Source organism: Lissotriton vulgaris, chromosome 8 (genome assembly GCF_964263255.1).
Source record: "Lissotriton vulgaris chromosome 8, aLisVul1.2, whole genome shotgun sequence".
NCBI classification, from domain to species: domain Eukaryota; kingdom Metazoa; phylum Chordata; class Amphibia; order Caudata; family Salamandridae; genus Lissotriton; species Lissotriton vulgaris.
The window spans coordinates 1420350975-1420368711 of record NC_141696.1 but is presented as its reverse complement, the minus strand read 5'-3'; the positions used below and the strand labels follow the sequence as shown (position 1 = coordinate 1420368711).

At 43.3% G+C, this 17737-nt stretch overlaps 1 protein-coding gene across 1 annotated transcript in view; it reads left to right on the top strand.

Annotated features, from left to right (window-relative positions):
- The window catches only part of C2CD2 (C2 calcium dependent domain containing 2), a 417550-nt gene that overhangs the window by 237554 nt on the left and 162259 nt on the right, over positions 1-17737 (top strand). The window contains exon 5 of the mRNA XM_086935444.1: positions 11319-11432. Within this exon, the coding sequence (XP_086791570.1) occupies positions 11319-11432 (114 nt within the window). The remainder of the gene's footprint in view (positions 1-11318; positions 11433-17737) is intronic.

Below are 17737 nucleotides of genomic sequence, written 5' to 3'. Positions count from 1 at the left end.
GCGCTGACAAATTGGCAGAGCATGTGGCATAACGGCTAGAGCGGCTGACCTTGAAGCTGGGTAACCGGGTTCGAGCTTTGGCAGGTGCCTCAACATCCTAAGATTAACAAATCCCGCAATCTCTCTGTGAGAAAAAAAGTCAATATGTCCGTCTGTTATGCAACTAGTGTTCCTGTAAAGCGCTTAAATACCTTTGGGTAGAGTCGGCGCCATATAAAAATGCCCAAAACAGGGGGTTTCGTGCCTCGTCTCTAGTTGTTTCCAGTTTTGGGGTGAGGGGTGTGTCTTGTGTGGTTTGTCTTGTTCTTTGAAGTGGGAAGGTTTGCCTCGAGACTGTGTCCGATTGAGGGCTTATCCTCTGTCTGAGAGGTACATCACAGGGCAGAACTACCAAGACAGCTCCGGCTGCAGATCAGCTCAGCACCATGTGACTCTGGGTAATAGCTCACTTAATTTCAATGACGGCCCCAGGGCCTTGAGACCCATAAGTTCCTATAGTTACAGGGATCATCTCTCATGGTGTGCTTCCCTCAGAACCCCTCGCCCCCACCCTAAGTCGAAACATTTTGATAATATATATGGAGTCAGATAAAATAATAAACACTTCAATACAGTGCATTAGGTGGCTGACAAAATGTAACCCGTGACTTATATGTGCAAGAACATATTTTTACTTTAAAGGAGGGGAGTCTATGAAATTAATTTATGGGGGGGGTGCCCATAAAATGTTTGCAAGACTACTGGTGTAGGAACATGTGAGGGCCACTGCATAAACAGGCTGGACTCATGATTGAATGTGTTCACTGGGGAAATAAAGGGATGCTAGTCAGTCACAATGAACATACCTGCTAAACTAACATACCAGCGAAACACAAACAACTAAGTGCATATGTGTGTCTCTAGAACCTGGTTCTGAGATGCAACAGGAGTGGAAGGAAAGCAAACTATAGGGTTACAAAAGTGCAGCAGAGGATAAGCTCAAACACACGACAATCCTCCATGCCACACCAAAGAACCCTTAGTGTCTATACCAGTGGTGTAACACAGGCCCCCTCAGCACGGTACTGTGGTCCGAGAGCTCCTGATAAAATCCGGAGTGGGGGCCTTACCATGTACCTTGCTGGGGGGCCCTCTCAAATTTCATTATGCCACTGGTCTATACGAATGTGCTCCCGAGCTACCAGGCACTGGGCATCACAAAGTTGACCAGTACAGTAGGAAAATGGGAGTGGGGCACGAGAAGGGGTTAGGAGTAAAGATAACACGGATAACGGGAGGGGGCCGGGAGTAAAGACAACAGACAGCGGGAGGGGGTGATAAGAAAGACGACATGGACAGCGGAAGGGGGGGTACAAGAAAGGTAACACTAACTACGGCAGGAGGGGCGGGAGCAAGGTAAACTGGGACAGCTAGCAGCAGAGTTGTGAACAGGAAAACAAGCGGAGACAAAAGAAAAAGTAGTGCCCATACCTAAACATATGGCCCATGTCGAAAGGATCCATGTAGCCGAGGCAGTCCACAGGGCGGGAACAAAACAGCCACAAGGTGGATCAAATGTACTCTATTCCAAGGTAAGATATGGAATTTGTAAAGGTGGACCATGCAACCAATGAAAAGCGGTGGGCGTGTGGTGAGTGTTTTGAAACTCCACAGATGGATTACAGCATGCCTTGCAGGGCTGCACATGCGCGCTGCCTCTAGGCTCGACCTAACCAGGTCATTCTCGGGACAAGGTTTCCCTGGAGTCCTTGGTGCTAATGCAGATACTGTTGCATCGGTCACCTTTGACTAGTAGATTGTCCAGGACTCATCCAGTACCACGCATGTCACGGGTAAGCATCATAGGTATGACCTGCAGCATAATTACACTAGTACTGGTCATTTTGAACACCATTACTGTACTTTGCTATTTGCACCGGAGCATCAAGGACAAGATGGAACAGCTGTTTACTGTTCTGCTTAGCTCTCCTAATCTAACCCTAGAGACATTATCCCAACGGCTTCATTATTTTTAACGTTCTACATCTCTGAATCAGCTGCCCTATTGGTGAGGTGGCAGCACCCAAGTCCATCCAGCACTCTACTCTTTATAACCAGTCGTTCTTTTGTGACTGCTAGAAAGAACAAGCATTTGCAATGCAATAGGTCCAGCATTTACGAGAGTTTGAGCTATTGGCATCGTAAATGACAATATCTTAAATTCTTGCAAATGTGAGACCTATTGCATTGCAAATATTTTTGTATACAATCGCCCCATGCCACGCTTTCACGTTAATAGAGGCCGCGCCACTTTAGATGAGCCCTGTCTAAAGAAAGGTCCGCGGTCACCAATAAAGTGAAAGCGTGGTATGGGGCGCTTTTACCATAAAAAGCATTTTTTGTCAAGTTGACAAATCCTTTTTTGGTAAAAGCGCCCCATGCCGCTGTTTCACTTTAATAGCGGCCGCAGACCTTTCATTAGACGCAGCTGGTATAAAGAAAGCGACGTGGTCGCTATTAACATGTAAGTGCAGGATGGGGGCGCTTGAAAACAACAAAAAAACAAGTAATGCATGTATGCAGTACGAAAACAGGAAATACATGGACGCAATCATGTCAACATGTAAGCTCTTGGAGACTGGTTGGCCTGAGTTTGGAACAACTGGAAAACATTTTCTTCCCCCAGTGATCTAAGGTGTACTATTGGGAAATGTTCATTTGTTAGTGCAGCGGGGGACGGGGGCGTATTTAAAATTTATAGCATGACACTCTGGTTAAACAAAAAAAACAGACACAATGGGAGTTGGTGGGGATGGAGGGGAACAAAGGAAGAAGTGTCCTAGCAGACTTGCGTGTAGGGAGCGTGTTTGAAAGAAATGCAAATGCGAAGAAGCAGCCGCCATTACTGAAGCTGGCGTCCTGTGCATGCTGTGTACATTAATTTAGTAAATAGTTCTCAAAACTGCCAATGAAAGCTCCTCAGTAAAGACACATGTAAAGGGGCCAGTCCTCATATCGGATCCTATTTCAATTTCACACGGCACTCAGCAGGGATGCCCATTATCCCCTATATTGTTTGCCATCACCACGGAGCCGCTGGCGGCTAGATGAAGACTGCATCATGCGAATAGGGGTATTGGGTTTACCATTAGGGGCCTGATCATATCCATGTACGCCGATGATCTCACTCCCTACTTTATAGACCCAGCGGTTAACTTTGCACCTCTTACTAGGAAAATGGTGCAGTATGGAGGTATTTCTGGGATCCACATTAACTGGGCAAAGCCCATGCATCTCCTGCTGACTGACTTCAAAGCTGCCTTTGACACTGAGTTCCTTATAGCTTGGTGTGTGGATTAGAAGTGATATTCAGGAGGTCTGGACAGCCAACTATGGCAAAGTGATAACATGGTTAGAGGATAGGGTCCAAAGGTGGAAACATTTGCCTCTGTCCCTCACAGGTCGCATATCTATAACAAAAATGATAATCCTCCCTAAATTACTACATCTATTTGTAAATAACCCCATTCCTCGCAATTCTTCAAACGTCTCAAATCAAAGATCATCGAGCTGGTCTGGGTGGGCAGACAGCCTAGGGCATCCTGGGACCTCCTTACACTGCCACTAACACAGGGCGGTTTGAGAGCCCCTGATTTTGAATTCTATGCATACTGTGCCCAGACCCAATATTTTAATTTTTGGTAACCCACAACGCCTTTACAACAACACTTAGCCGTCCAAATGGATAGAGTGGCCCCCTTATCTATCTCAACAGCACTCTACCAAGACTACAAACATTCCCAGACAAAATACTGATACCACAGAGACCCAGCGCTGGGCTTGGAATGGAATCTGCGGGAGGGCCAAACTAGACTTGCTATATGCACCATCCATACGGCTTGCTAATAACCCACTGATTCCACCATTATTGGAGCGCAGCGCATGGGAAAGCACACACCAGAATGGGCTAACTACATTTAATGACCTATACCCTGATGGGCAATTTCTTACTCTAAAGCATTGCCACTGGACACGCTGCTGTACTTCCAGCTCAGAGCAGCATGCCGGGTATGCTTTATCATGTTCCCTACTGCGCCGCCGTCACTTTCAGCACTGGAGAACTTCCTAAAGGAGCCTTCGGTCCGTAAGCTGGTCACCCGTATATACACTATCACACATTGCGACTATCCGATTACCTCACCAAATTCGCGCGCCGCTTGGGACACAGACACTGGGGAGAGCATTTCGGAGCATTGCTGGCAATTGGAGCAGCTTTCACCAAACTACCGCTTCAGACTCCTACATCTTAAATACCTGCATCACTTATGTCTCACCCCAATACAATTACACCGCATGGGTCTGCGGCCGGACTCAAAATGCAGACGTTGTGGAGAGTCACTGGCAAAATTCCTGCATTTAACCTGGGAATACCGGCTTATGGCTGGCTTTTGGGTCAAGGTGTTCAAGCACATAGAAGACCTAACCGGGCAAAGATTAACTTGTACTCCCTTGGTGGCACTACCGGGGTATGTGCGCAACATCCCGGGCATGGCGAGGCGTCTCTCGGCGCTCCTGCTGGCAGAAAGACGTGTAGACATGCCCTTGGGGAAATAAACGTCCCAGTCCATAAAAGCCTGGGTTGAAGACGTCCCATATTGCAGGGATCGGCTGACATGTTATTAGGAACTTGTACCGGCCCGCTCTCGACCTAAAGACATCTGGTCCCCGTTCACATACTGGCTCATGTCTATAGATGGCTCTGCGCTATAACAGGCACTACGCAAGTATAGTGGACACATATGAGACTTGCCATGCCAGTGGGCTGTTTATTGTCATTAATGTTGGTAAGCTATTACACGCCTAATAAGTATGTATAATTCACTGTGGTTTACTCTTTTCCGTTGTCTACAAATACCCAAACCGCTGTCAAATGCATGTAGGTTGTCTATTGTTTACAATGTATGCCTTGGAATGCAGAAGCTCGAACAATATTGAGATGTGCTACATTTGATATTCTGTTTTGTTAATAATTGAAAAACCAATAAAAAGAAGGGCCAGTCCTCATGTGAGTTAACAGTAGACAGGAAATACTAAGAAGGGACTAATCCGCTTATTAACAAATCAGAAGCCAACATTTACAAAGGACAATGACACAAGCCAATGAAAAATATGGGTGGAAAGTGGGTGGAGCTTCAAGTGCATAGCTCAATACAGCATGTCTTGAAAAGACAGCGCAAGCTCTGCCAAGGCGAGACCTAAAAACCGAGCAACGTGGCCAACTCCTTTCATCATGTTTCCCCCTCTCTTTGGAAAGTCAGTGGCAGGAAGTATTGCTGTTATTGACCATCATATTTTCTTATTGAAGCAATTAAAACCTTTCTATATTCGTAAAAGATTTAATGAACCAGTTTAATTTGTCTTGAACAATAACAGATTAAATCCTAGCTTATAGCAAGACAGGGCTATGTAGAGACATAGAATAGAGGCAAATGTAGGATGGGGGCACTTGTGTGGTTTTCACCAGGTTCTGAAACGAATCCATTTCTTCGACTTCCCCAGGAACCATTTGTCTCATTGGCTCTTTTATTTCACAGCCCCAAACGTTAAATGCTACAATGACTACTAAGCTTCAAAATTACATTTGTACATTGTATAGCCAAGTCCTAGGCTTGATTAAAGGAATATTTTTGTATTTGTAGGATTTAAGGCACATCAATACAAAACTATAACTGTGTATTAATGAATCCTTTGGGACTCTGTTGTTGGTCCACAACGTTGAGATCCATCTCCATCAAGAAATTGAAAAGCCCCAAACGAGGACCTTAAGAAAATTAAAATCTATATAATCTGTTTGGAAAAGTCACAACCATGAATATTGGCTAGCTTTCCTTGCACTCCCGATCACTTTGAAAAGGTAATCTTTATGGATGTTAGATAAAGGCTCATTTACATTTTCTAGACCATAAAATGTATCCTTGTGCAACAGAATATTCCATTATTCCTAAGTCTTAAAGCATTTTGACTCCAGCTGTCTCGGCCCATGCACCCCTCTCTTTATGATAATGTGAGACAGACCCCACCATCCTCACCCTGGACTGTGGTCACACCGCAGATGTTTGTGATTTTCTACCTGCTTTTAGTTTGTGTCAGAAATGTACTAGATGGATGGAAGCATGCATGCATGGATGGGTAATGCTTATGTCGAGCCTTTTCATAGCTCAGATAGTTGATTTAGGGGCTAAACTGTTTTTGGTTGCATGATACTGGGCAGGAAGATAATTGAATGTAAAATCAAGAGTTCCGATAAGCGCACGTTCCTAGAAGATAATTTTTAGGTCTACCACTGAGACTGCTTTATCTATACTGCCAGATTATATATATTTTGCAATTGTATATAAAATGCAATCATATAGGGGCTTTTGGTTAGCAGTCTTCATTGTTTTGTTAAATTATCATGCAGACTTTGCACATGCGCATAAAATAGTGCCATTTAGTAACATGGCTTATAAGCAGTGCATGCTTTTCATAATTTTTTCCCTTTTTATCTACCACTTATGCACCACCAGAACACTGCATCCTTCTCCATGTTGGTCTCCCCTCGTCTATGCCTTTTCTATCTTCTTTTCTGGACCTCCTGTCACCTTTCACCTGCTAAAACTACAGAGTCTTTTTCCTTCTAGTTTTGTCTAATCTTCTCCTAATGATTAGTCCGCTTGCAGTCAGTGACCTCCTCCCCATCTTCACCTCTCCCGCCCAACACTGCCCTTCTTCCCTAATCACTTTACGCCAGCCTGAAGCCACCCTCCATCTTAGAATGGTAGCTAAAGCCTGAGGTTGATGCCCCCATGAACTGGAAGAGGATTCAACTTCCTTTCAGAGGTACTTCTTGCAGATTGTATACTTTAAACCTTAAAATTTTTGTTTTTTTCTGAATAAAAATTATTTCAGACTCACATTTCCTAGTTGTTTCTCCTGCTTCCATCATTGGCAAGTAGCCCTTTGCCTTCAGTTATGCTACCTACATCCAGGACTACAAAAATGAAAAACGTGGACTGGCACATTAAGGTAGACATGAATCTGAGAAACTCGGCACTTTAGTGCTCTATAATAACACATTCAAACTATCCTATCTTTTTTACAGACTAGACTTTGTGTTCTGAGATTTCCTTGGCTCTGTATGTTTTCGTGTGCAAGATGTTTTTGGTTATAAAGGCCAAGGCTGGCTAAAATTGTAAATGTTTGGTGGGGAGGACTTGGCAGCTATGTGCTGACGGTTAACTAGCCCCATGCCATTAGGGCTACCTAAAAACAGGAATCTTCGAGTCAACAATGCTCAGCATATTCTGACTAGTCAGCCCATACGTATTACAGGGAAATTAGAAAAAAACACACAAGTACCAGGGTGTTTAGGCTTGCTCGCTGACAAAAAATGTGGCGGGCTGATGACCTGGCCAGTTACCACTTTATATCAGTTGACCGCTTTAAGCTATTAATTTCTGCTGCAGTTGGCCAGTTTCCTTTGCAATTTTTGTCTGTTTCCCTTTATTGCTCAGCAGCTGGCCACTGGAATTCTCAACTGCTGGATATTTACCACTGTGCACAGTGTGGCCTTTAGAACAAAATTCCCATGTAAGAAAACTGTTATATCCTAAGATTTACATTCCAATGTGAATCAGCCTAGGTCTTCCTAGCTGCTCAGCTAGTGTGAGAGATGGTGACGGAATGTTGGTGTGCCTGTGATGAATGGAATGCCTGGGTGACTGTGTGGATGAGTGGGTGACAGTTGGAGATGGTCTGAGCAGCTAGGCAGGCTGCTCCTTGTGGGGCTGGCGTAGGAGTTACTAGACCTGGGTTAAGAGTTGTACATGGCTGATCCTTCTTTAATACTGCAAGACTTGGATTAATAAAGAAGACTTCAGAAACTTACAACCTGGCTACCAGTGTCTTCATGTACAAAGTACAACAAAAACCTATTGGGATCCAAGCACACTACATGATCCTGGATTCCTTGGGTGTCTAGATTCCAGTAATGCCCTAAGTTGGAAGTGCTCATTGCTTGCGAGTTGACTCTGGGTTTAAAAGTTGAGGCCATTCCTAATGGAAAGAGGGAACTGGATGCTTAGAGACCCCTGGGTTATAGTGCGCTATACAAGTCACAATAAATAAATAAATAAATAATGTTTTAGGAACATTTGTGTAGTGTGCAAGGTATTCTTCGTAAGAAAAGCTGCTGGGATCCATGTAAATCACACCACCTTGGGTTACCCTGGGTCTCTGTATACCAGTAATGCCCAGGGTTGGAATGGTTCCCAGATTGCAGACTGACCCAGAAACCTAATACTACAGAAATGTTATATTATAGAGATTTGTAGATTGGCCTATCACCCGGGAGGATATCCTGGCACTGAGCAGGTGTGAGCCTATAGGCCTCGAAAAATCATAAAAATTTTACTAGACCATGAATAAAGTACTGTAATGTACTTGACCCGTAAACCTGTTTCAAATTGTGTGATCCTAGTCAAATATTTTATTTTTATTGAGCTGCCTTCTCCTTCATTCTCACATGAGAGCACCTTGAAAAATGCGAGTTCAGCATATCTGATGTACTAAACAACTCTTTGATTGAATAGACTAAACATTTTCTCCATGTATAATGCAAATCTGGCTCACGTAAAGGGTAAACTTGACCCCGACTTGCCTTTTAGTTCACTAATAGCATTGTCATCAGGTCGGGCAGGAATATTTCTCAGTCCATGTTTAAAAACTTGCTTTTAATAAATATATTGCTAAAGCATGATGTGGTAGTGTATGGTCATAAACAGACCGCATGTTTCCCATTGAAATGACAAAAAACTTCCAACTAACATGCAGTTTTGTTGATCAATCTATATAGCGCATAAACAATGTTTGGAAATTGGGTTCCAGCAAAAATCTTTATCATTTGCACATTATCAAGTAAAGTGTTCTGATTTGTTTTCATCCTATGCAAATCTTTTTTTCATCACACAGAATTACAGAAATGTGTTTTAATAACTGCTGAAATGTTCTGAATTGTTTGTGCAGTTAGCTTTTTAACAATTTAAATGTAGTGTTAAAAAAAGCTTACATCTTACAGCCTTTCATTTCACCCGCTTTGCACAGCACGATTGCCACACTTCACTTTACAAAATCCTTTAATTTCGCCGTCAAAGAAAGAAAAGTAAATGAAAGAAGACAGACTAACTTTTGACCTCTGTCTCTGAATGGGTAACAAATGTAACAAGATGAAAACAAGATTTAAAGGCATCTTTATTGCTCATTCACTTGTAGTTGAACAGAAAACCATTTATTTGTCAACTCTTCAGATTGGGCTAGTCGGCCCTAAAAATAGCTTGCCCTGATGAAATCTGTCTCGCCATAGTGAGTGGGCAAGTAGAATTCTCGAGGCATTGTCTAGCCTCACCTACGTCCTAGAGGGACTACTCTAAAAGCCATGTCTTTAACTTCTTGTGGAATTGAAGACCTTAGGAGGAGGCTCTTATGTGTAGTGGTATGTCGTTACAAGCTTTAGGAGTGATGGACCACCAGGTCGAGTTTTCCGTATGTGTGGGATGTGTACAAATAAGGAGTCCGAATGAGCACATATGTCTGGAATGTTTGTTAAAGGAGATGCAATTGTTGAGGCATGCTGGCCCACTGTTGTGTAGGGCCTTGATAGCGTGGGTGAGGAGTATTAATTGTGCTAGTGACTATGTATAGGGAGCCAGTGGAGCTTCTTCAGATGTGGTCTGATGATAGTCCAGCTTGGCAGGCTGAGAGTGATTCAGGCTGCCGAGTTGTGAATGGTCTGCAGCCTTCTGGTCAGTTTTTATGTTGATCTTGGCATAGAGGGTGTTCCTGTTGTCCAGCTTTCCTGTGATGAGGGTATGCGTGGTGGCTTTCCAGGTGCTTAATGGGAATCATTTTAAAATCTTCCTCAGCATCTTCAGGGTATGGCAGCATGAGGCAGGGACTGCGTTGTCTTGGGTTGTCAGGTCAAGTACTAGAGCCATTCCCCATGGCAAGTGAACGGAAATTGGAATTTCTTTGGGCGTAGTTTTGATATATGGACTGGCAGAGAGGACCTAGGCTTGTGAATGCTGTCTGGTTCTCGGGTGTGAGGCCCGATTCCAAAAAGATCCAGCACCCCACCCATTCTTTTCCTCATTTAGTGTATGATATTCTGGCAGGCTTTAAGCTCCACTGGGTTGGCAGATGGAGGTGTTTACCACCTATTTATCCATCCCAGGGAGGAGGGGAGGGATAGCAGAAAGCCTACCAGACCTTTGGGGAAGTAAAACCGAATGAGGTGAGGGGCTTCCCCACCTTGAAACTTTATTGTAGCCTCCATCCCAAGCTCCAGATAGTCTTTCTGCCTACTTAGAGGGATGATAGTAGAGTTCACCTTTTATCTTCCTACCCCAAGGGTTGGTGTCCAAAAATGAATGGTATGGGGCACCAGACCATCTTGGCATCGGATCCATCTACTGGGCGCTGGACAGTTTATCTGCTATTCCAGGGATGTTTGATGGGGGTAGTTATCTCAATCTCCTCACCCTTATGTCAAAACTATGCCAAAAGCGATGCAAATTATTTTGCATGCTATGGGGATTGGTTCAGTATTCGGGCTCTAAGCCTCTGGGGCAGAAAGACTGTTTGGTCTTCGTGAGCGATGGGAGCAACAGCCTGATGCTAAGGCAGGCTGCACCACCCCATTCTTCTTTTTCTATAAATTAAATAAATGTGGTGGCTAGTGGGCTTTCTGCCTTCTGCTCCCCTACACCCAGTCTTCTCCAGTTGGTGTTGGGGCAAAGAGACTGGCCTTCGGTGGTAGGGGTATGGCCAATGCAAGAATGTGACCGCCTCCATCCTAGACTTTTTTCTTTATTAAATAAAAAAATACCTCTTGGTTGTTTGTGGGCTGTCCAGATGTTCCCTCATCCCGGGAGGAGAAATTTGCAGGTCAGAAAGGCTGTTTGGTCTTTGGGGCTGGCCAATACTTTTTGAAAATACATTGGGAATGTGGTAGCTCAATACAAGTCCGCATTAATTGATGCTCTATTTGTTACAGATCTTAATTTTGAAACCTGGATTGCATCATCCTGTTATTCCACAGAAATCTGTTTTGCAATATATGTAGAAAGATGTCTGCTCTAAAAACCTCAGTTTGCATCTTTGGTGGATATAGGACAGACACTGCCAAACCCTTTTCATTTAAACTTGGATGATAATGTTTGGGAAATTAAGTGATTCGTCCAGTATTATGGCTGCCAGTAATGACCTCTGTTGGGTCTGCCTTTTCTCTCTTGTTCTTTGGACAGACTGGAGCAGATGCAATCTCTGCAACTCTAAGGAATCTTTTACAGAGTCTGCTGACTACAGTTCGTCCATCCGTGGCCTTAAGTACAAAGCCTACAGATGGAAAGGACTCACAGGTGAGCCTTCATTTTTTTGTTGATATTGCTTATTATTTATTTATTTGATAACTATATTTCGGTCAGTGACCATAAAAGTGCACATAAAATACAAACCAGCACAGATTGTTAAAACAATAAATTATCATTAGACATTTAAAAAGAGAACTAAACTATGAGTTATCAATAAGGAATAACAATGAAACTTCATAATTACTAAGAATTAAGTTAAAAATGTTTGTCTCCTACGCCACATGCTAAATTGGTATCGAGATACAGCAAACACAATGGGGGGATGAGTATCATGAGTCGATATTCTACATGCCTGGGAGAAATGCACAAATTTGAGACTCTTACAAATTGGAATCAGCCAACAATTTCTAATTGCGGAATAAGCTCGACAAAAAAACAAAACATGTGGTACATTTTCAATTTTGTAGTCACAGGCAGGGCAAACTACAATACTGGTTTTGGTCCATTTGGTTGTAAATGACCTAATGGGTAAAGTGCCATGCCTTAACTGGAGATACAACTTTCTGGAAAGAGGGGGTTCGATTACATCCATGAATTCCTCGATTTTAGAGTCCGATTTAACTAAGAGGAACTCAGACGTTAGCCTGCCCATAGTTGCAGAGCTCAGAAGTGTTTGAGAATTCTGCATGCGTATCAGAGCACGAAGTTCTCGTTTTGGTATCCCAAGGCAAAAGGTCTCTGGTTTTTCCCACAAGTCCGGGAGACTCAGCCGGAGACTATCTGCCCTAATATGCTCAAACCACGGTATCTTTTTGCTTTTCAGAAAAGTCCAGATCTCTGATAGTTCTGTTCTGTATGCGGCCAATTCTGGGACTGACCACACCTCTTCCAGTACATAATTGGTCTTGCACTCAAAATTTCCTCTATTGGCTCCATCCCAAGGTCCATTATTGGCTCCATCCCAAGGTCCATTCATAACAGTAATGAGCGTGATGTAGTCTTGCTCCCATGCTTTCCGTAAATTTCTGATGTTCATAGAGTTCTCAAAGTGGGATTCTGCAACTGTCGGAAATTCCCAGGAGTGCACATAGTTGCACCTGTTTGTGCATGTGGAAATGAGGCGCTAAACTGCACTTGCTTGTGTAACTTTTCATTTTGTTTCTTATTGGAGGAAACATGTTTTGAGGAGTAACTCCTGCCCTACCAATTTTGGGCCTTGTAAGCTCCACATTATCAAAACTGTGTTTTTTTTCTTTTCCTGCCCTTGACAGGGATACATTGTGACTGAAAAAGCGTCACCTTTCATTGTTCTGCAGGTCAGGACGAAATCGCCCTCATAAATGATGCGATTTGCTCACCTAGATAGTACTCCGGTGTCAAAATAGCTTTGTGAAACGTGTCCAATATAGCGCTGTTGGGTTTTATTAAGAGTTAATTTTGGCTGGGGTACCTCAGACCTTCCCATTTCTGTTTCTGCCCAAGTGCCCTTGTTGTTCACTTTGAGTTCACTTTGGATGTGAAAAAAATAACATGATATATTGACCAAGAAACAAAATAAGAGCCATAAATTCGATCTTTATTCATAAAGCTTTGAAGGAAAGATTGTCCTTCGGGATGCCTCATTGAGATGCCTCATGTTTTTACATGAGCACTTTTTTCTTTCTTCTCTGTCTTATGTTGTACAGATGTAGTGCACACCTTTTAAAATCCTTTCAAATAAATAAAACTAGTATAAAGATGATTTATTTATAATCCCTGTTCTGTGCAATCATGGAAACATTTGAATCGAATGGAGCAGATTCCTCAAACAGCACAGTCTAGAGGGCACAATGAACTATTTGTACATTTATAGAAGAATCCAGCTTCTTTTAGGGGTGGAGGCCATACTGTGCAGCTGGATTGCCGTGACCCACCTCCCTGATGAAGGTACGTGTGCATGAGGTTGTTACCCAGTGTGTGCTTATGCCTGCTACTTGAGGTTGCCCTTTGAAGTCTGCGCGTGACAGCAGGAACAGTTTTTACAGAAGGGTAACAGGATCACTTTAGGCATTTCTACCTGCTGTTTTGCAGAAGTAGCTGCAGACGATTGCACATTCCGTTCTATAATGCCCAAGGTGTAACGCTTTTTACAATGGCACATTGTGAAGTAGTCAATCCCTCATTCGATAGTGTGCGTGCTAATCGCAATTGATCCATAGTGCATACACAGGCACAGCTGAGTGCCCACTTCTGTAAAATGCCCACAGGCCTCCTTACCTAATTTTGCTGTACATTGTAATATAAGGGAGCACTATAAACGTGCCATCTTCATAAGACCTTTATACTTTTTTTAATAGTTATTGAATAAATATTTGTAGCCTATCATGCGGCATTAGCTCTGCTGACCTACACCACAGTTTAAAGGATCTATGCATAAAAGCGTAGGGAGGGTGTTGGGGAGACAGACCCCTGTTTGCATGCCCCCTCTACACATGTTCTTGCCCATTCCATTAGTTTTCAGAATAAACTGCAGCGCCCTTATTACGGCTGACCCTGCACAATGCACACCTCTGTCTTTTGGAGTTTTACCTGATTAATTTTTTGGCGTGCATGATGAAAATGTGGACATTCTTTTTGCAGACTTAAAAAGTACTGACCATTACTTTGTCCTGCAAGTATTTTCAGTGCAGTGATGGGTTATGAAAGGCTGACCGATTCACACAACCAGTGGCTAATAGTGTTGTTTGTGTGTGAATACCGCATAATAGTGACGGTATTAAACTAGGTCAGATCATCCCCTTGCTCAAAAAAAAAAAAAAACGGTGCAGGCCAATATGACCCAAACAACTTCAGGCCCATTTCCAACCTTTCCTTCTCTGCAAAAATGATTGAAAAATGCATTCTCTCCCAACTCGACCAACACATTGATTCCAACAATCTTCTTGAATCATTGCAATCACATTTCAGGAAGGGATTTGCGCACAGAAATATCTATACGGAATATAGCAGATGCCCTACTCAAATCACTGGATGCGGATAGATGCTGTCAACTCCTCCTAGACTTTCCAGCGGCCTTTGACACGTTCAACCACTAGCTGCTTCTAGAATCCCTCTATAAACAGATCGGATCAGCTGGCTTGGTTTTGAAATGGTTCGCCTCATATCTACATAACTACTCCCAACGGGAAAGAAATGGACAGGACGACCTCGGATACTTCCGCCATAACCAGGGGTGTCTCTCAAGGCTCAATCCTTTCACATACACTTTTCAATATTTACGTGTAATCCCTCCGCACCATACTCAAACAAGCAAACATCCCATACCACCTCTATGCAGACAACACCCAGCTCTGCTTAAAAATAGCCTCTCGTCAGGACTTAAGACGGCTATAAACTACGCTCATAAAAGTCCAAAGCTGACTATCACACCACCACCTGAAACACAACCAAGCCAAGACTGAAATCCTTCCCCTGTCAAACAATGGACAGACCCCCCAAATCTAAGAGTGGATGAACACCATTGACGCTTTTAATTGCAAATTGACTTTGGCTAATTCCATCTAATCCCTTGGGATCACCCTGGACCCAAGTCTGAGTATGAACCCATACACAAAGAATACTGCGAAGAATGCATTCTTCAACCATCAACTCCTCCATAAATTCAAGCCCTTCCTCCTGCTGAATGATCTAATGGCCGCCACACAAGCTGTTTCTATCAAGACTGGACTAGGAAAATGCCACCCTCACTGGCACCACGAAATTGCATGTAGCTCCCTTAAAAGCCACACAAAATGCAGTAGCCAGGATAGTCACAGGAATCCAATATCACAATAACATCTCACCCTCCCTAAAAAATCTAAGGTGGCTCCCAATTGAAGCGCATTGCTTCTTCAAAATGGCATGTCTCAATCACAAAATCCTTCACACAGGAAAAGCCTATCTTGCTTCCAAACTTACTAAGACCGGACAGACGAGAAATTTAAGGAGCTCCTACATGCTGCTTCTCATCCCCCCCCTAAAAAGCCCTCGCTCTCTCCTTCTCCGGCAATGCCCCCAAAATCTGGAACTCCTTCCAGTACATATCAGGACAAACCCCTCCTCCGCGAGCTTCAAAAGACAATTAAAAGATCTACTCATCAGTCAACACCTCAGGCTCCAAAGCCTAGTATGCAACTTGAATCCCAACTGGAACCTCCTACGCAAACTGTACATTGTTTGTTCCTCCCCAGGAATTGCTTTGATTGGACTCCAACTAGACCTTGTTGTGTAACTTGTATTGGCCAACTCTACCTTTTGACAATGTTTGTAAAGTGCTCTGATACCCCCAGGTCTTGCCAGCACTATATAAAACTCTTTTATTAAATAAAGCTACTGAAACTACATGCACCAGTCAAGAGCAGGCCACAGACTACTGAGAGTTATAAGACATGCTTTCTTCTGATAATCCAAAAGTGTTTCTGGGTCTTTCATTCCTCTCCACTGCTGTGGACATTCTTGTTTGCAAGTAAATACAAGTCTGCTTCCTATGATGGTGGAAATAAGGTACCAGACACCTCTTTATTTCTGCCACATTGCTGCTCCTCTGGACGTCTATGGAATCTTCTGCTTAGTAATGCGTTGCATCTGTGTCACAGCTCAGGCCACTCCCTGCTTTATCTTCACAAGCTTCGTTTTTGGGCGATGCCAAGGCGGCCTGCATCATTCCTGCTTCATAAACACACTGTGAATGCCAGTGTTTTCTAGGTCCTCAGCCAAATGTCAACCGTCCTCATCTCCAGTCTCTCTCTATCTAGCAATGGTAGCCTTCTCTTGCTAACCAGCTCATTACAGCAACCAAAATGCTATCTATGCTTTAGCAACGAGATCCCTTAGATTGTTGAGAAGAAAATGACTGGGTACTGTGTCTTTTACTAGATGAATAGACCTGGTTGGGAAGATTATCTCGTTTTCAAGTCTAAAGCTCCATGTTCCATAGTGTTGTGATTCGCTTATTCCCGTGTCGGTGTTCCATCAGAGACCGTAGTACATCGAGCAATCCACAGCACTGAACCACAGTTCTGCATAAATCCACACTTAACACCAAATAAGTACGCTGCTTTCTAACCTGGCCCCACGGTTGACCATCCCTCCCTTCAGGAAGTATTAAGATGGCGTGAGTTAATTCTCTCTTCGTATAGCTATGGTGTGGAACATGATTTCTGCAAGAGTAAAAAGATCTGACAGTCGCGGAGCACCTAGCAGTTGACATCTGCATATGTGCATGCTACACTCCATTCCAATTAAAAAACAGAATCACGGGTACACACATGCACTACAGCATCTGTTCTCACAATGTTCTGCAACATGTTTATGGACAGCTTCAGTTCACTGCACAGTATGTGGAGCTGGTCTTTGAACCTCGCATATCTCTGCCAACTCCTTCCATATAGGCTAAACTAGAGGCTGGGTCCTTCCAGCCAAACACCATGCAACTATTGTGAATTAAGTGCTTTGTGGCCTGATCATAAGATGTGAAGTGTATAAGTGATCCAATTCAATACCATCTATCAGCACACACCTCCGGTGCAAGGATATTGAAAGCATCACCTCCAGGTGATGGTGATACATGCTTTTGTGTAATCTAGTCTCAATTTTTGTATCTGAGCCTTCTTGTACTCTTTTGCTGAGCTTTTAACTTTATGATCATATTTCTCTAGCAGTTCACCAGCAGCACTGTTGCCAGTGGAACATGTCAAGGTTATGTAAGATCCGCAAAGCTGCTTGGAATAGAGATCCTGATTTCATACACGTCGAACTGAAATGTTAGATATAAAATTGTGCCCTTCATTCTAGGGCTCTCTGCTCTGCGTGCAAAGAAAGGCGTTCCTTCTCCCGCATGGCATAGAACTAATGGAACCTTCTCTCTCTGGCAATTCAATCTACGTAAGATCATTAATGGTTCAGAAATTTTAATGAAAACTTGCCATTATCCCCTCCTTATGTTGTCACCTGTTCACTGACCTCTCCTGTAGTTTTAACGCCAATATGCCCTCATGAATGCATTTGTAGAAGAGAAATAACACTGTACTCTGCAATTTAAGAGGACCATAAATGTATGCCTTTATGTGTGATCTCGAAATGAGGAATCCTCCAGAAAGGGGCACCACTACAAAATGAGGAGCCCTACAGAAGGGGTCACCACTAGCAGTTGCCATAAATTGGAGTTTTCAAAGTCCTATATGGTGGGTGCACCTACAAAAGAAAAGGTTTGTTAGAGAAATGCGTGGTGGAAACCACTGTTCTCACTGAGGCTATGCTGCGGTTAGTGGGGGCCTTCAAATCTTTCTTTCTTTGCTTTCTCTGAGCCTTCTGTTAACCAGCTCAGCACTTTTGTG